The sequence below is a fragment of the Zosterops lateralis genome, assembly GCF_965231275.1.
Source record: "Zosterops lateralis genome assembly, chromosome: 2".
In the NCBI taxonomy this organism is placed as follows: Eukaryota; Metazoa; Chordata; class Aves; order Passeriformes; family Zosteropidae; genus Zosterops; species Zosterops lateralis.
Genome location: NC_139763.1, coordinates 16191525 through 16211679, shown reverse-complemented (window position 1 = coordinate 16211679; position 20155 = coordinate 16191525). Strand labels below are relative to the sequence as shown.

The following is a 20155-nucleotide window of genomic DNA, read 5'->3' as shown; positions in this document are numbered from 1 at the left end:
GAATAAATGAATACCTACTCCATTGCATGCCTCAGCAGTGAACTGAACACTAGGGTATGTCTTGGTCTTTCCAAGACATCACATAGCTATATCTGAAGACTGTAGCAAATACTTGTATTTCCAAGTATGCCTGGGTGATCAGCAGGTATAGACTGTATTACGGGGCAACCGGGCAAGCATGTTCAAAGCCAAGTCCAAAAGAAGCTGTGGCAGTAGCATCCTGGATAGAAGGGTAAGTACTCAGACATGTACAACCAAAGCATTCCAGTCAGATGAAACTGGGAGCACAAGCCAGGTGCCTTTTTTTTCTTTTAATTTGCCCCAGATTTCTCTCTAAAAGCATTTTTTAATTTAACCATATGTGGAGGAATGAAAGGAATCAATGTCTAGCATTTCACTCTACTCTAACCTATACTCTATTCTCATGTTTAATTCACCATTACTATACTTGAACTCCAGTAGATCAGTTACAGCTAATTTTCCTAATAGTACAATAGTAAAAATATTTCCATGCCTATATTCTTGTTTTTCTGCAATATGTACAGCAATATGTACAGTTTCACACAATTGCTTTTATTCTGGTTTTCATCTAACTCTATTCACTATGCATAAAGGAAATCTACAGTGCACAATGCAGATGCTGATGACTAAAATGTAGCCACCTAGACTTGATTAGGACTACAGTGAGGCCTTTAACTTCTGCAACCTTTGCTCTAGCACAGAATAAATGGACTTGTGTTGGCAAGTTCAATTTCTGAGTGCTCCTCAAAGGCTGTAGCCACCTCTGACAAAAAAAAAGCATAATGTAACTGCAGAATACAAACCAGTATTAGAGCATAAATACTTGACAGCACTATTCTGCAGTGGCGCCAGCTAAAAGACATCGAAGACGTGTATTTTGCTAAAGTTTGATCTAAAATGATTAAAAGAAACCAGACTGAAATCAGGCTAACAACATTTGAAACCTACAATGCCTAATGCTATTCCTAAGCACAATTCAAGCTTTTGCACTGACTTAGTACCCAGGTTAAGCTGCAATAAATAATTTCAGGTAAACTAGCAAGGTTAAGATCAGAATAACATTCTGATGCAGGTATTTCCCACACATTCTACACTGTTGCAGTAACAGTAGAATTTCATCAGTAGAAATGAACCAGGCATGAACAGTCTAAGACTTGCTATTATTGAGAAGATAGTTATGATCCAGCCAGATGCCTATAAGGATTTTCTTTTTTCTTGTTCTTTAAATACAGCTTACTTTGAAATAAATTGGGACATAAACTGTAAAACCTAAATTCTTTAAATGCATGGTTTTTCCACTAACCCTAAAATCACTGGGCAGAAGAAAAGCAATACCTTGCATGAGTCACAGGCACAACTGGTCTTTCTGGTCGTCTTGGGGGCAAGGTACCAGGTCTGTTCACAGCGTTGGCTTTGGGTGGCCGAGGTTTCTTCGGAGGTATGGCAGGAACTGAAGGCTTCTGCAGGTCTAGCTGCTTTTGCTCTCTCTCTGATCTTTCTTTAAATCAATCATTTCCAGAAAAAAGGAAAGGGATATTATTAAGTGGAATTCATTTGCACTCACAAGTCTACATTCAAAGAAGAAATCTTCAACTGTGGATAGACTGTATACAAAGAAAAACCTTTCCATTTCTGTTCTAAATAATTCACTTGAGAAACAAATCAGTTCAGTTGTTCAACCTGATTGGCTGTTCTGCCTGCAACTCTTCAGCCAAAACATGTGTGCAGTGTCTTAATGGGAATACTATTTTTTATTTTATTAACTTACTGGTTTCTGACTGTAAGGTACAAGAATGGCAAGAAATTACAGACCATATGGTACAACTTCCCATGAGCACAACTTATATTAAATTTTAATATGAAGCAATATTAATTTAGAAGGTCACAAAAATAATTACGCTGGATATTCTTAATATCTCTTGGACAAACATACTATTTTGGGAGTGGAGGGAAAGCATGTTTCAAGTGAAATACAGTTAAGTGAAAATAAAATACAAGCACAAAAATTTAACAATGTCTAGCAGGATGTAAACCCCTCAGAAAAATCAGACCTATTGTTTAGGTTTCAAGCACAGATTTATATGCTGAATTTTTCAGCTGGCTAATGAAAACTTAGATCATTGCAGAAGTGATTCTGCACAGTTAGGGAGTGCTGCCATCCAATGCCAGGCAAGGCCTGTGCATGTGTGAAGTACAATACACATTAATTACTCTTCTAAATAATATGCTCTAAATTCCTAATACAAAACAACTACATAAGCATGTTTGCCACACCAGAGAAGGCCTGATTTTTCTTAAAGGACAAAACTCTCCAAGGAACTGGAGTTCTCTTCTCTATATTCTATTTTAACACTCTACTTCCCTTGACAATGCTGCCTATGATATGCCATGAACATTACACCTCTGTATACCTATATTGGGAATGTTACAGGCTATTGCTTAATGGGTTCTTAATGAGAACCAATTAATGAGAGGATCATGGAATAAATCCCCAGAAACACAATGCACATTAGGTTTGGAAGAGTCTAGCTAGTGACTATTGTTTACAGGCAGTATCCTTTGAGCAGATGCAGTCACCAGGTCCTCATAACACTGAAATTTTCCAGCATAGTGTGTAAATTTTACAGTTAACCCTATGACAATTTGTACTGCGTCAGTGTCCAAGAATCTAAATTGTATAAGGGACAGGCTGGGCAGTGTGCCAACACACAGCTCAAAGGATGTCCCTGTGCCACCCCTGCTGCCACACCATGAGTGATTCCTGCCACTCCCCGGTACTCCTGAAATACAGGCACAACTCCTACAGCCTCTTTTCAACGTTTAGAAAAGTTACAGATATTTATAGCCCAGGACAGTAACATATTTAAATTTCCTCTGCTGTTTTAGCAGTTGGCTTTGTAAATCCAAAAATGGAAAGCGAAGGGTTTTATTGCTAAGATAACTGCGAGAAGCAGCACACATAACCAAAAGGAAAGCTATGGAGAGGAAACAGCTAAAACACCTGTCAGATTGCTAACAGATCTTGGTGCAAAGTCTGAAGGTTCTATCACTAAATTATAACTGCATATTATGCATTTAGTCATGTGGATACACGTGCCTTTTAAAAGGCTGCAAGTTCAAATACTGAGACATTAAGAAATCCCATAAACAAACTTGTTCATACAATCCAATAGTCCACTTAACATATAAAACTTGACGCCATCTTCAATTAGAGAATATTTTCCTGAGACTATTCACCATTCACAATGAACAGAATGAAACCATTAAAGGTTTAATTTGCTTGTCCCTGCTCTGTGTGGTACTGTGTCCCATTTCTCGCAATGTTCAAACATGGCTTTGAAGCATTTTTTCATTTCTCCGCTGCCTTGCCTGTGACTTTTGTGGCTATGATAATGGAGTGATTCATAAGCATTAATGACTATATCTCCACAAAATCCCTTTTTGATGCAGGAAAACCACCAACCCAGCTTTCAAATAGAGAACCAAAGCAGACAGATGTTAAGAAAAAAGTACACATTAATCTGGGATATTTTACTCGATTGTGCACCTGGGTTTTACAGAGCTCTGAGCTTCATACAGCATTTCATGTATTGAGAGCAAATCTCCCCTTGACTTCAGTTGTGGCTGAATGTACTCAAGAGCACTGGATGGGTACAAACGAACACCCTGAATTTAGTCCATAAGCAACAATGAGAGCCTTTCCAAAATGCCTATCATCGCAGTCTATCAGAGTGGAAAACAAATATCCAAAAAATACACTTATTGGAAACAGAGACTGGGAAATGAGGATGTGCATTGGTAATATTTCCCTCATCTCTCTGCAGAGAACAGGCAGGAAAGCACATTTCATACCTTTTTCTTCTGTTCTATTAGGAAGACATTCTGGCCTTTCAGGCGGTATCTTCTTGATTTCATGCTTTCGATCTGTGGTCCCTGTCAAAGACAGAAAAATTTGGAGTCCTGACCAAGCCAACAAAACAATGACATAAGATTGAATTCTGCAATTTCTTAGGCTTTTTATATTCCCCAATTTGAAAATGTCTTTCTAAAACTGAACATAAATTTATTTCAAATATTTGCCTGTACCACAATGACAAAAAAGCAATTGGATATTTATGTCTTTATAATCAAGTTCACAGTTTCCAAAGTGGGCACTCCCTAAGAACACTCTCAGACTATTCTATGGAAAAAAGTGATAGCTACAGATTTTATCATAACAGACATAAATGAAGAACAACTCAACAGTGTGCAGAAACATTGGAAATAAATCAATTAATTGAGAAATGTCAAAAGAATACGTGATAGAGCTGAATATATAGAGGTTATTTTACATTAAATTAACACATCCCTCTCCTTTTTCTCCACTACTAGTAACTGTTCCCTTCCACGTATTAGAAGGAGGAGAAGAGCAGTGCTGGCAGCATTCTGCATGACTATTTTAATTGACAGCTTTTGCCCTGGAGGTGTAAGCCCCTGGCTTCTTCTGCCTCTGTACTAGAGGCCTTGACATGTAGACTTCTGCTGCTCCAAGAAATACGGGAACTTATGGCAGCAACAATGGGAAGATTTTGCAAAAATTTCCTGGCACATGCAAGATAAAATCTTCTAATCCCCATGTTATAAGAAACACTTTATTGAATATTGGCTTTGCTACATTGGCTAACCACTAGGTGCTAATGCCATTTCAACTTAGTAGTGTTGAAAACTGCTTTAGGTAACACTATTAGCATTTCAATAAAAATTACGGTAGATGAAATCCAAGAAAAGCAGAGGAGGCAGAGCAAGGAGCACAAGGCAATTTTTTGTTTCAAGCTATTCTATTATATGCAGTTCTTAAGTGTATTTACATTTTCTGAATATGCTGTTTCAACTCCCTTCTGCAGCTGGTTCCTAGAAATCAGTACTCATCTGTGGTGATCACCAGCCATTGTTCCTTTACCCAAGTGTGCTGTTGGACAGGCAACAGTACCACACATTATTTCAATAAATAACACTAAATTCTCATTTATGGTTGGATTTGATAATCTCAAGGGTCTTTTTCAACATAAATGACTCTATGAAAAAAACTTCAGTCCTGAGAGGAGAAGCTGTTGCTCCAAAGCAATTAAAGCCTTTCAAAGCACAAGTTATGCAAAGCACAAGTCAACATATTGATAATCTTGCACACACTACTGTGTTCAAAAAGACATATAAGTCTATGTACCTAATTACAATATGATTAACTGTCATCATTAACACACAGAGGGACATTCTCAGGCCAGTGGCTGTAGAACAATGAGCCTACAGCCACTGAGGAGCTCAGTTGTTCTTTCTACTTGGATTGTGACCCCACAAATTAATCAACACCCAGGCAGGCACCATGATCCTGCCTTAGCTCCCAGGTGACAGTCACCTTCAAGGAAGCTTTGGGAAGCTCTATACCAGCTCCCAGAGGAACTCAAGAGTATTCCCACCCTTTGGACTGGACACAGTTGTGTAGCTACCACAGCTACCCAGTGAAATGCCTATTGCTTTTAAAGACTGTATATAAGGAACTTGTGCTCCTAAATTCAGCTCTCCAGTTTTCACCTTGCTTTGTAAAATAGTGCAGCACAGATGGCCCTGGCAGTTTACTGCTGTGGAGATTATAAATGTCTATCTCTACTAAAATATAGACACCTCTTTACACATATGCCACTTGTACTACAAAGGCAAGTTCTAATCCTCTGCTGTGATTTTATGCTCTGCATCAGAAGATGCTGACATTTAATTATTTAGGCTGCAACTGACAGTTTTAAATTTATTCATCACACTTTGACTGGTCAAAAATGCAAAAGCATTATTGAAATTGTTACCTACTATGAACACTAAGACCTGATGTGGAGATGTGGTAAAATACAGTGTAATCTCAGTGAAGAAATAATTTGACGAAGTAGAGGATGTTAGGATGGTAATAAACATAGGATGATTTTCAGCTCAAAATATGTATCAGAAGAAACTTTTGTGCCTGATCAGCCAGTATGAAAAGAAAGAACTGCAACAGTCTTGGCTTTGATACAGACTTAGAAGGCCTTAATCAAATTGTCTGCCTCCTTTTGCAACCATTTTTCCTTCTGAAAATGGGCACATTATCCTGCTGTGGTGACACAGTTAAAGCATTGCATGTGAGCAGGTACCTATTAAAAGTTTTATTCTCTAATTATAGCAGTATAAATTGAAATAAAGTTTTATAGCGTTTTTACAAAACTTGAAAATGTTGTAAACTTGTCTATGTCAGGCCTTTACGATAGTGATCACTAAGACATCGTTGTTATACAACCACCACTAGATGGCAAAGTCATACTGCTCTCTCTGGACACTATTACTGATTTAAAATCAAATTTATATTTCCTTGAGTCTCAAGACAGAGTGTAAGAACAAACTAGGGATGTCAATAAGAAACACAAATATTTATGGTTATGATTCTGTAGTCAAAGAACTGCATGGCAAATTCAAACTAGTTAAAGTATATCGTATTGATTCAGAGTAAATTGTATATTGGTGTAAGTTGCATTTCTAATAACAGCTTAAGTGTGTAGGAAAGTAAAATTTACTTTTTAAAGCACCAAAAGCTGGGATACATCACAGTAATAAGAAAACTATCTGGAGATTGGACATATTTGTTTTGGTTTTTAATGGGTGCCTGCAGTGGGGGAAGCAATAGTGCTGCTGCAGAGTTTTTACAAACTGACTGGACTTAAGGGATTAAAGAATTCCAGCCACAGTTATTTTTCCACCACAAGTGCAATACAAATGAAAACTCTGAGAGCTTACCCTGCCTTGTGATTTATATTTTTGCATGAATGGAACTGGAATTTGGTTTCCGAGTTCAGGATTTTCAAGTGTGTAAATTCTTTAACTGTTTTTAAGTTTCATGATAAAAATAAATCATGCAGGCACTTTTGAAAATTAGTATGGAAAGGTCTTTTTAAAATTACAAATAGAAGTATCTTTCACTATCTACACACAATTCAGTATAATATATCACAAAAACAGTTTTGCTAGCACTCATCTGTTTGGAAAACGGAATCAGCCCCTTAATACATTTGCAACATCTTTATCTACACAACCATTCAGGGTAACTCCTTTTGGTTTCATACTTAGGGCTACAAAGTATTGAAAACCAATAATCTATGGCCTATAGATTCTGGAGCAGCCAGCCAGATCCAGCAGTCATGCAGATCTAAAAGAGTTACACTATTTTATACATATTCTAAAAAAGCTCTGGGTCTCTAGGATAAATCAGATCTGTAGTGAATGCAGTTTCCTCCTGCAGGTATTATCAGACTCCACATACTGTGTCTGTTCTTTAAGGACATGCACACAATCAACTTCAATCAGGGAACCAAACCAAAAAAAATCAGAAAACTGGAGTATCACACTTGCTCTGATTTAACATGATTAAGGGCCAAACTAGGTAATTTTGAAGTGGTTGACTAGATAGATGGTTGACTGCAATACATTTAAAGCCCACCACAGTCTTTCAGAATTACCAACTATTTTCCTTTTGATTGTGATTTATTAGTTGTTGTCTAGACATCTGCTTGTCAGTTTTGATACAGATGAATTCTATATAAGTTTGAATACACTTAATTTAGATTGAGATGTGCTCACTGACATGTGCTGTAAAAAAATCAACTGCACTTTACCTGATCCTTGTTTGATGACAGGAGCTGATGGAGGTGGTGGTTTCTTCGGTCTCTAAAATTTAATAACAGAAGAAAAGAGGTTGCTTCAAAAGGCCTGTAAATCTCATTCATACAGGAGTTGGAGTTAATCATGAAGTGCTTAACATTAATAATCACAAATCATGAGACTAGTGATCTGTCGCATACTTCTCCTGAAATAACTTCATTAAAATTAATTTGAAGAGAGAAAATAGCATTGAAAATAAAATATCATTCTTATATTTGCAATTAAAATGTCCTGCTGAGGGGTTAAAAAAGTTCATTTTGTGTACCTTAAGACTGGAGGAATATATGACCTTTGATCTAATGAAGAAGTCTATTTCTTTAAAATTTAACCTTGTAAATATTCCTACCCATTTTGGAAAAAAACCCCAAACACAAAGAAACTCCAAGATACATGTGGCAAAACCTGAGGTATTTTCAGACCCATAAATGAAGCAAAAATGCAGAACCCAGGAAATACAGCAAAGGTTACTCTTTACTCACTTACTAGGATATATTTAGAGTTCCAGTTGTAAAAGATCAGTATTTTAGATGTTTGGTGAAATTAAACAAATTATTCCAACTAATCTGTCCTTTTTATACTTTTACCTTCTCTGTTATGAAAATTTTCCTAATAGATCTCTAATGGTAAGACTGAGAAACATGACCACCAACAGTTCTGGCAGTGCGAGAACAATTTCCCTTCACCTGCAGGCTGGGGGACTGATGGCTTTTGTTGTGTGCTGATGTGTGTGAATACATGCACAGCACACTGACAGTCACCACATGTATGAGAACAAACCAAATGGAGCATCATGCTATATCAAATTACATGCTTCACCTCTCACTTAAAAAAACCCTCAACAAACGAACAGGATTATTGTAAAGAAATTCTAAGCAAAACCCCCATTTTTTTCCTTATGTTTGTTTTGTTTCTTTCTGAGAAGGACTTTCCTTTGCTACAGATTGATCACAATCACTTTCACTACATTGCTGGTATGTAGTAATGTATATTGTCTTATGGAACAAATGTGGAATAAAATGATTTTTCCAGATATGCACGGCTTTGCCAAACTTCAATCAGCCATTTAAGCTAGTATTTTCTCTCAAACTCTTATTGATCCCTGCCCTCCCCCCAATTATTTTCTATCTATTTGCCAAAGCTTTTGAGAAAGATCAATTGCTTTGTTCATTTGCAGTAATTAGTTCAGTGTCTGCCCTAGAACTCCCAGATCTTGCTCTGAGTGTTGAAAGAGCAGCTGTGAAGGCTGAGTGCTTGCCACATACCCTTCCAAGGGATCCCTCTCAAATCTAGCAAATGTATTCATCTCTGGAGAAAAAAATGTATTAATACCAGTTTTTGCAAAAACAGGGAAAGCCTAACATCCTGAATCTCAAAGTTGTCATCCAGCAACCTTCAAGTTTCGCCTACCATCTTACCCTGACCAGATCACTTTCAATCATCAACCCGAGAAAGCTGTGGCCAAGAACTCAGGAGATCAGATTGATCTTTTACAAACATTGAGTCCCTTAAACTCTTCTACAAGAATTTGGGCTACATGGTTTAAGGTTTAAATGCAGAAAAGTAAAGAAAAATTTGGAAAGGAAATGAGACAGAGACAATGAATGCCCTGTGATGGGCATTACGAGTTCTGTTGATAACGGCTGCAGAGTGAAATAGTTGATGATGAGGATTCAACAGTACAATACAGGCATTTCGGGTTTTATTGTGGAGTGGTGTGAGACTGATCCCATGGACTGACCATACATCAGCAGCCGGAATACAAGAGATGCACTCCCTTAGCACATCTTTTGGCTTACTTCTCTCCTTTAAGGGGTCTAAGTTACATCCCTGGCACTTTGTCTTCCAAAGCAAGTGCAGAGGGACAAGTGGCAGATTCACTGTGGTCACTCCTGATTCAAACCAAAGGACTTTTGTAGACAGACATGAAGGAGAAAGGGTCCTATGGTTCATTTGACAAACTGGCTTTAACTGAAAGCTGAAGAGGGAATTAGATTGTTCCAAAAGGACAGAACGAGGTCAGAAAGGGTGTAGTGTGAAGGAGCCTTAAAACTCCTTAGGGAAACATGGAGAAGCAATAAGGATCTGTGGCTGAATGAGATAACTGAGAAGGTGATGGAGAGAGACTTAAAATTAAGCCAACTGAAAGGAAACCAGGACTGGCTGGACAAGAAGAGAACAGAACTATAGAGCAAGGACAAAGAGTAAAAGGGAAGAGGAAAAAAACCAACTCTATAAAGAAATTTGGTGTAGGGATAGAAAGTAAATCCAGATGGTGATTTGGACTCAGGTAGTGAGCTCTGGGGAAAATCCTGTAATGGAGACCACCTGAGAGGTGGAGATTGGAACTAGGCAGTGAATAGAAAAGGCCCGGAATAAACAGGCATGTGTGGAAAAGAGTCAGGCTTGGAAAACTGAGGACTGAACAAGGAGACAGGAAGAGATCCCAAGCTTTTGTTGAACAGACAGAACTACTGCAACAAATACTTTCAGACCACGGGATGGAATCCAAGGTTTCTGGATCACATCAGAAAATACCTGACAAAATCACTGGTAAAGTATTTGTCTCCTTCCCTTTTAGTACTGATTCAAGCAAAGAGAGATGGTCTATAGTCCTACCAGTTACTTACTCAAGTGGCTAGATCTGTGGCATTCAAAAATTAATAAAATTTTATTCTCCACAGTTAGAGCAAACCTAGCTGTAATTTCCAAGTGTCTGAAAATCTAATTTACTCTACAAATTATATTCAATTGTATTCTAAAAATCACTTAAAAGATACATAATTTTTAGGTTCAGAAAGACTGAATAATTACACCACAAAAAATGGATACTAGTAAAGACTTTTTTTCTTCTATAATAGGCTCACTATGTCTTCAGGTGTTTGATTTCTGCTTCTTCTAGAAATCACCCTCTTTTATTTTTAGGCCTAAAGCCAGGATATGCACTCTGCTGTGGAATTGCCTTTTCATTTCCCACAGTTTTTGCTGCTCTTCTCCTTTCCTTTTCAATAATTATCATGTTAGCCTCTGTGAGTTAATAGTTGCTTTATTAAGCTTTCCAAGTTATTTAATTTTTGCCTTTGGCATCCAATCTTATTGCCAAAGAGTGAAGCTGGGCGTCAGTAAGTTTTGGTTTCATCACAGAAGGCTTACACTATCACTGTGAAATACTCATCAAAAGCCTGATTGCAAGCTTGTAATATCTTACTGATGACTCAAAGGGTTCCTAAAAATGGAATGGACTTTTGGGGGAAGTAATCCATGGTTTTATTCCAGGAAACCACAGGATTTCTAAATATTGTCTGGGAAATATCAATGCTATCTTTTTCAAATAAATAGGAGCTGAAAAATCTTCTGCATAGGTTTTATACCTTCTTTTTTAGTAATTCTGAGAGGTAAAGAAACATGCCTCTGAGATACCAAAAGCTTATTATTTTTCAAATTTCACAGTTAAAATCTCACCCTTTTTGTTCTGGAAGAATGTTTGACTGCTGTCTATCAGCATGCAGGTGATACTCTAACTTTTCATATTCCACCACAAAAACAATGGAGAAGATTAAAGAATTAAAGGATATCACTGCATCACATGACTTAGTCCTGGGACCTCCAGCTCTTCTCTCTCTCAGACTCGTGGGACACAGGACAGAGAGCTTTCAGAGCAGCACAGTGGGGTGACTGGATGGACAAATCAAACCCTTCAAGGAAACTCCATAATATGACTTTGAGTGCTACACATTCTTTTCACGGATGCTTTTTAACCCAGATTTTTTTTCTTCTTATGTTTTTATGTTATTAGATGAGAAGTAAAACTTTGTCAAAATCACATATTTGAAAGAGGATTTCTTTTATCTCTACTTTCATTCTGAATTTTCAAATGAAAATGAAAGAATATATTGCTTACCTCTTTTTCAAAATCTGAGGGGAGTAGCTTGACAAAGTTATCTGGAAAGACACCTCGTCTGCCATTGAGTTCTCCTTCCCACCAACCCACATCAATGCAATCCTACAAAACAGTAAAATAAAATGAAAACCACAGTGTGCTTGTGCACTGAATAGATTTTTGAGCTGAAGTACTCTATTGCAAAACGTCCTCCCTGTTTGCTAGAACATGACAATTTGCTGGAGTGCCAGGTTAACAGGGTAATCTATCAGACAAAAACTTCAATAACCACCCTGCATTCTATTATCACACGGAGCAGCTAGGAAAGAACAATGAACATGCTGTAAGAGCTCAAGACCTTGTCTGTGTCTAAAACAAAATGCTAGTTCACCATTTGATCTATTAAACAAGTCAGCATTTTGAGCACGCATGACCCTATGTCTCTCTGACTTCATTCTGCAGAAAGACAATAACTTAATTAAACATCATACACCAGGGGATAAAAAAGCTCCATTATTTCCCATACTTTCATAAAAAAGCTTAACACACTGGAATTATTAAATTCCATCTCACTCCAATTAATAAGGCATCATGCCTTATTAATATCAGGCATCACCTTCTTCTGCAGCGTTTCTGAGCAGTACAAAGCAGTGTATAGCAAAACAATGTACAAATAAATAAGTGAATAAGTAACATCAGTGAGTCTAAATGTTTTTAAAAAAGCACAATTTTTTTTGTTATGAATAATAATAGAACAGAAGATGCAACACTTTAGAGAAGGTTGAAATTGCTCCATAAGTCCTCTATATTCACTTTTTCTTGTGTGTGTGTGTTTTTGCTACATAGAACACTTCCTGTTGAGATTTTCCACATTCTTTTTTCCTGAAAGTTCAAGCCGAAACAGCTCAGCTGTTTTCCAAAACACAATTACAGGAAAGTCACCCATTGTCTGCTCAGTCTTAAAACCACTTCAGCCAATTTTTGCAGTTGGCTCAACATCAGGCTGGCCAACCTTTCCTGATTTCCATAAAATCTTTTATTTCAGCTGCAAAATGGATGACAGAAAAATGCAGGTTAATATAGTGAGGTGTACTTAATACCAAGTCTTAAAAATATTGTTCACAATGACTGTGCTTCTTGGTATTTTTCTGTAAGTTACAATAGACAAACACTGGATGATATTTGAGAGAAAACAGACTGACATTCAAGACGATTGCTTTTGTGCTTTGGGGGTGGTTTTTGTTACTTTCCTGTTCTAGACTCTCTATTTAGCTTATTTAGTCCTCCTGGTCCCTTGAGTATGTGCTAACTAAACACACCAGCTAAAGAGCCTGGTTTCTTACATCATGTCTGTTTCGGTGCATTTGGGTTTTCCCCCCCTCCTATCTCAGTATTTTTCTCTGATGTAATGCAGGGATGAAACAATCCTTTCATTCTTTTTTTGATAATCTTTTCTCACGTCTAATCTTTGATTTTCTGTTTTCTCCCTTCTCCATAGCAGGGTGGCCACCATCAAGGAGGCTTTCCCACAGTTACTTAGGAGGTGTTTACCTGTGTTAGTGACCAGGGCTGATTCTTGACGAGCTGATGTTTTCAAAACATCTGCTGAGTACCTACAGGGCTGTCAAGGGCTCCGTGGAGGACCAAGATAATGCACAGCATGGGCAGGCACAGTGCAGGGCTCTCCTCTTGCTGCAGAGCCAGCACCCCTCATTCCTGGTGTGAAGGTGCTCTCTCACTTGTCTCCATCTACTTGCACAGCCTAATAATCAGTGCACTCAACTGTTCCATCACATGGTGTGTTTCATAATGCCCTCCACCCCCTACGCCGCTAATCTGAAATTGCCTAAACATTTTTGACCCAATTTAGATTTTGAAAAATATTAAGAATAATTCAAACATCCACAGAGACTAAAAGCTTGTGCTTCAACTGATTGCACAGCTTAGCACTAGCTAATAATCCTGACTGAACAGCACGAGACTTCACATATATGCTTTTTAGGTACGATTTTTTATGCTCTTAGGAAACACAAATATTACTCCCATTTCTCCATTTTATTAACACATGTGAATTTTTTCCTCTATGCTTTTTTAAAGCTCATTTGTTTTCATGAAGCTGCTGTTCGTGTGACACGTTCATAAATCCCAAACAGCTGCAGTTTGCTTTCTTTCCCTCTCCAGCTTGTCACTCAGGCTTATGCAGCCAATCACCACAGTGGATTTTCATACAGTAAGTAAATCTCTTTAGGCAGTTTCTCTCTAATTTTCTCATTTAGTTCACTTGCAAGAAGAGGCTTATGGGTCACTGAGAAAAAAATTAAGAGATTTTGGAAGTTAAAAACTACTGAAGAAATCTGGTGAAGAATCTCCACAGTGGTGCCCTCCTGCTACCCACAACTGCAGGCTTGCCATGCCCCAGCAACCCTGAAAGCCAGCCTAAGGTGCTGGCAGAAGGCAGGTCTTAATTTTGGGGTAGAGCAGCACACAAGTACACCTGAGCTACAGCTGCACAAGCTACCACAAGTACTGACAAAGGGCACAATCAAAGCAATGTGATTAAAACAATATATCAGCTTGTAAATACTGAGCAAAAAACATCCCAATCCTTCCAGATTGCCATCAGCCATGCAATCTTAACCATATTGCTTTTTCTAACATCTCTGTGTTGCTGTGTTCAAGTACAATAAAATGGTTGTAATTTCAAAATGCAAATGCTATCAAGCAATCCAGTGTCAAGACTGACAAATTTTATTAATAACCCAAAATTTCTTAACAAACCAAATGGATCTCTGCTTTATCTCCATGTTATCCTGTCAGACTCATATAACAAACAAACAAAAATCAGATGATAAAATATCCCCAAAGTCCTATGAAGAAAACGTATTCCAAGTACTAGAAATGCATTCTGGTTCCCTTTAAGAAAAAAACCATCACAAAATATTTACAAAACTGAAGGAGTAAGACATGGCAAAAAAGATACTCCAGATACTGAAATTCATCAAGTTAGGTGGTAGCTGAGTCACCATTTAGCTACTGTAAAGATCAGCTCCTACCAAAGCTTAATTTGGAGACTATACCCATGTTCTCATTGCAGCGACAGTGCAATCAAAGACCTTAGAGAAATCCACTGCTGATTCACATTGCCTATCCTGCTTTGATTGTTCAAGCAGAGGCAGATTCATGAAAAAGAGAAATTAAAAATCTTGAGGGAAACTTTGGTATTTTCTCATTAAACCACAAATCTTGGTTTTATCCTAATTTCTAGTGAAGTAAAATAATAAAAACAGTTTAGGATGAAAATGACCTCTAAGATCATCAAATTCATCTGCTATCTCAATACTGTCAAGTCCATCTCTAAAGCATGTCCCTAAGTGCCACGTCTACCTGTCTTCTAAATACCTCCAGGGATGGGGACTCAACCACTTCCCTGGGCAGCCTGTTCCAGTGTTTGACAGCTCCTTTGGTGACAAAATTGTTCCTACTATCTAATCTAAAACTCCTCTGGCACAGCTCAAGGCCTGTCACTTTTAACTTGGGACAGCCTCACACGGACCATTCCAGGGCACCTGGACAGGTGGGGCAGTCACAGAGGAGATGCTCCTGCTGTGCTGGGAAGGAACTTGCTGCCACTGCCCCTGTCCCTTCAGTCACTTCAGCCAGGCAGGGCAAGGATAGGGAATCCTCCATGTCATGCATCCCATCTGCCTGTTGGGCCTGCCCCAGGGAACGCAGGGGGTGATTCCAGCTGTCGCATCCATTCAACATCCCTTCTCATTCCAAGCTCGGCAGTTCCCAAATAAAGGGTAAAAAGACTGAATACACTGGATTTATTAACAACATTCATTTTGTGCTAAATATTTGGGAAAAAATTAGACAAAACATAGAGAAAGGAAAGACTAAAGTGTTAAATATTTTTTGAGATGTTTAAACGTTGTAAGAAATAAATGTTACACAAAATATCAGGTACTAAAATGTCAGCCTGGGTGGGAACACTCACGTAAGTCAAGAGGAAAAGGTAAATCTGGGAGAAATGGAAACTACTAGAAAGTCAGAATATAGCCAACTTTGGTCGCCAAGCATTTTAAGAGTATATACAAGTGAACTAAAAAACATCAGTCCTTTTCTTGATGTGAAGAATAAGAAGAGCTATTCTTCATGGAATTAGCAGTGAGACATGCAAGCTGTGGATAAAATTGGAAGAGAGAATCATCTGGAGAAAACAGACTTTTTTTTCAGAAGGGAACATCAAAAAAGAAAACAAAATACAAACCCAAATCAATGGTAAAACAAGAAAGGTAAAAACACAGTTCTACTCTGAAACTTATGTCTGTGGTGACTAAAAGAGTAGGGACAGAGGAGAGGGAGAAGAGAGAGCTATGAGTAGAGATACCAGCCAAAAGCCATGCAGAGATATTTTAACATAGGCAAAGAAAGTTTCCATTTGGAGCACCAGATTTATCACACTGTTACTTAATGGAAGTGAAATACAGTGAGGTACATAAGTAGCGCTGACAGCAAAAGATCATGGCTTAGTCACCTTTTAGCAACTGCAGTGATCCTGCAGCCACTCTCATACTGATGAAGAAAAGCCATAAAACAGTATAGTCAGGCTTTCTCCTCTTCTGGGTGAAAGAATCATGACATTGCTTGGTCTTTTATGCACACAGTATCCTACATCAATGGGTTTCTTAGCAGCAGAACTACGCTCTGCACTAGAGCAAACACTGTGCTGTTCCTTCCCTTGGTGCTCAACAGGAAAAAAGCAGAAGATGGTAGAGATTGAACAAAAAGCCCAGCATAAAGCACCTCATGCTCTGCAGCCTGACAAACACTCCACTGTGCATAGAAGCAGCAGTACCCAGACAGACACACTGACACCACACTGGCCCATGTCATCTCCCCAGCACAGGAGTCCAGCTGCTCACTAGCCAGGAACACAACTTCCCTTCAGTCAAACACCATCGCTGGTTTTCTCTGGTGGTAAAAGAGGTGACAATGGAGGGGGATAAGGCAGAGCTGTCAGTGCCCTTTAGTACCTGATACCACATTCAAGACCACGAAATTTAAAGACTCAAGTTCATACCTGGCAGGTGATGTGTCTCATGCCAAGCTGTGTCCCATCTACAAGCCTGGTGGTGACTGATGACCCCACTACACAAACTGAATTCTCCCTGCTGGAAATGCTTACAGCTTCATAGCCTTTCCCTCTGCTCCAAGGAGGCAGGAGTTTCACATGCCCCAAAAATGGAAGGGTTTTATTTCATACAAAGATTTCTCTCTTAAAAAAAAATACTTGGTTATTAGAGATGGGTTTATTTCTATCCCACACTGCTATTTGCACTCTATGCCTGAGCCAGATAAAAGGAACATGAAGGAAACCAACATTTTTGCTGAAAATGCAAAGCAGTACTTCTGGTTGTGAACATATTTATAATAAAACTCAACTATTTGGATTTTTTTCATTATTTTACCAGGAGTCAATAAAGCATGCAAGATTACTATAATTTAAATGTCAGACATGCTCCAGTGTATGCTTTCTTCCAAGCTATGCATTATTCTACCCTTTTTTTTTTTACTCTATTTTTCTTGAAGCCACTTACAGGAGAGTTACTGTATGCAATGAGACTGTTCTTAAGCACTTAAATAAAAATCTGTAGCTACTTGGCTCTATGTATACATTATAATGTGTTCAGAAGCCCATTGGACTTGTATCTCCATCATCACTTCAGCCAGCTGTAAGTGCATCAAGATTGCTCTCTCCAGCATTAACAGCCATCTGATACTGGGAATCTACCAACAGCTGAGCAATTTCTGCAGCTTTACCAAAACACAAGGAAGCCCAAGAGGAAGCAGGCAGCCATGCTTTCCACTTAACTTTAGGGGCAAAGATGTTTCCTGCCTTTTCCTCCAAAGCAGCCAGGACTTCAAGGCAGCACCCCCTCCCTCACCTCTTGCTACCTTTGGAAGGACTGACAATTTCAGGGAGTGCCGTGGCCCAAGTTCATCTCTCCCCTCTCTAACTCACCTTCCAAGCTGCCCCTAGTGAAGAGGAAGGCTTTTCTCAGGATAAGTAAATGAGAGATTTTTTTCTATTCCCCAAGGTTCACAAAATGAGTAATAAGCTATGCAATTATCTTCTTTCCTATCCATGATTTGAACTGCAGCTGTGTAAACTCTTGAAGAAATACATCTGAAAAAGGCCAATCTTCTCATCTGTAAACAAGACTTCTGTTTTTCTGAGGGAGCTAACTGCTGCACAGTCTGGTCCTCCGAACATGATGGTACTCTGCAATACTGCTAAAACACGAAGCTATAGTTTAGGTATCAACCCACAACTGCTTGATTTTTCAGTTCTTCAATTAAAAGTTTTTGATACAGAAATATTGAATCACACAGATTTCATAATTACAGCTAAGACATAAAGCAACACTAAGAACAAGAAAAGCAGGCCCCCAGAAAAGTATATGTGAAGCTTATACTGTAGTATCTGTACTGAGATACACCATAATGGTGCAGGGTTTGAAAAAGTATTATTTTTCTGGAAATCTCCATTAGAAGACATAGTTCCTTACAAAATAATAATAATAATAATAATAATAATAATAAATCCCAGCAGTTGGCATTTGCATTCATTAAATATCTGCTTTCCTTCTGCCCTTCTAAAGTTGGTTCTCATCAAGAAGAATGTCGAGCTGGAAAAAATCACATTATTCAGAAAGCCATGAATCCCTCTTATGCTTGCAGTGGGTGCTTTTATGTCAGCTCTGCTGTGCTGGCAGCCCCCCATTAAATTACTGCTAGCCCCATTGTAAGCATCTCTCCAGAAGTCTTTTGGCAACACCTAGCCAACCATCATTTAAAGAAAAACAAACCACCTTTAATGCAAACAAAATGTGTCCATTGAACTTTTCAAGACATCAGCCATAATACACAAAGAGATCCATACAATATATAAAGGACTTTGAGGATTAAAGGCCTCATAGGAAGATAAATCTGGAGGACAAACCCTCTGCCATTCAGCCCACCCTCACAGGGCATCTGTGGGGCTGCAGCACTGGGGGAGAGAGATCCCAGCTCTCACAAACACCAGAGAAGGCTACCGGACAGGCTCTGTGATTTTCAAACCATCATTAAAAGCACATCAGATCTTCTTTAATACAACTCAGCATTTGGGGTAAACAACAAAGTCATGTTAAATCAAGGTGAAAAAACATTTTAATAATATTAAAATATGTTTCTTTAGAAATTCTTGATACATTCAGTGTCATGGTGCTGAAAACAAGACAGATCATTCTTGAAATCCAGGTTTATTTCAAGAGTTAGAATTGATTTTAGAATCTTCATCAATTCTCATTAAAATTGGTAAACTATGAATGAGGGAAAGCATCTCTCCAGAGGCCTACATTACACTCACATTGTGCTACCTAGGACTTCTCCAAATGATCAAGGTTTGCTACTTACTATAAGCTCAGTTACCAGGATTGAGAGCTTACAGTACAAAAAAGTACAAAATTTGTTAAATTCTGTTAAAGAAAATGGCTGTGATTTAGAGCATCTGAATAGTAATCAAGTATTCCTAGGCAGAAACATGATTTTAAATTCTGTCAATAAGACAGAATGAATCTCTCAACAACTACCTAATACGAGGTAATTTAGATAAAAGAGACAGCCCAATAGACAGTAAATTTGTCTCCTGAAGCAGTCCTGGAGAAAACCAGTTTTCCCTTAACAGACTTCTTGTAAATACATGTAGATTATGATATATTGAAAGAAAAGCATTAAAGGAAACTTCCCAGTCTGGCCCCTAACCTCTGTCTGGCCTCTAACCCAGAGGTTTATCCTGCTCAAATCCTTAGTGTATTCCAAAAGCCACAAGTCCTGCATGGATCCTTCCCAGCTCCTATCAGGTCTCATGCCCAAGCCATACCAAACCTTCCATCTGATAATCCCAGTTTCATCTTTCAAAGCTTAAGGTGTCAAATAGAAAAACTTTTATTTATCCACAAGCTCCAAGGCTCTACTAAGAAATCCTCATGTTAATGCTGTATGGAAGGAAACAGGAGAGAGAATCAGAAATTAGACACTATTTCAGCTCTGGTTACACTGCTCTTTCCAGGCTGTGGTTATTACTGAAGGCACAAGAAGACACCTCTCCAGAAGACCAAGTCTGTTCAAATATTGGCCCAGGTTATTGAACCTGGCAAAAAAGAAACTGGCTGAGAATAATGCATGACCTGCAATACCCAGGACATTAGAGCAGAGGATCTAACACAGCAGATGTGTTTTTCTGTTAAATCCGTTTCAGGCTAGGTCTAATCTTTTGACTTTACATTCTGTGACTAAGTACTTTAATCAGTAATGAGGCTAAAAAGCTTTGATGAAATATTTGTACAAACAGGAAGAATTAAGTTGCTTATTGAACAAAACAATGTCTTCTGAGGATTCACTTCATTTGCAATGTTCAGTCAGCAGAATTATTGTGGAGAAATAAATATGTTCCACATCATAAAACTCTAACACTCCAATACTCAAATTAAAACTAAA

General features: G+C 38.3%; 1 protein-coding gene across 7 annotated transcripts in view; it reads right to left on the bottom strand.

Moving 5' to 3' along the window:
* The window catches only part of SH3KBP1 (SH3 domain containing kinase binding protein 1), a 212329-nt gene that overhangs the window by 24129 nt on the left and 168045 nt on the right, over nucleotides 1-20155 (bottom strand). For all 7 annotated transcript variants that reach the window (XM_083855052.1, XM_083855046.1, XM_083855047.1 and 4 more), the window contains 4 exons: nucleotides 11633-11734; nucleotides 7689-7740; nucleotides 3874-3954; nucleotides 1357-1519 (listed from right to left, as the gene is read on the bottom strand). In XM_083855052.1, the coding sequence (XP_083711178.1) occupies nucleotides 1357-1519; nucleotides 3874-3954; nucleotides 7689-7740; nucleotides 11633-11734 (398 nt within the window). The remainder of the gene's footprint in view (nucleotides 1-1356; nucleotides 1520-3873; nucleotides 3955-7688; nucleotides 7741-11632; nucleotides 11735-20155) is intronic.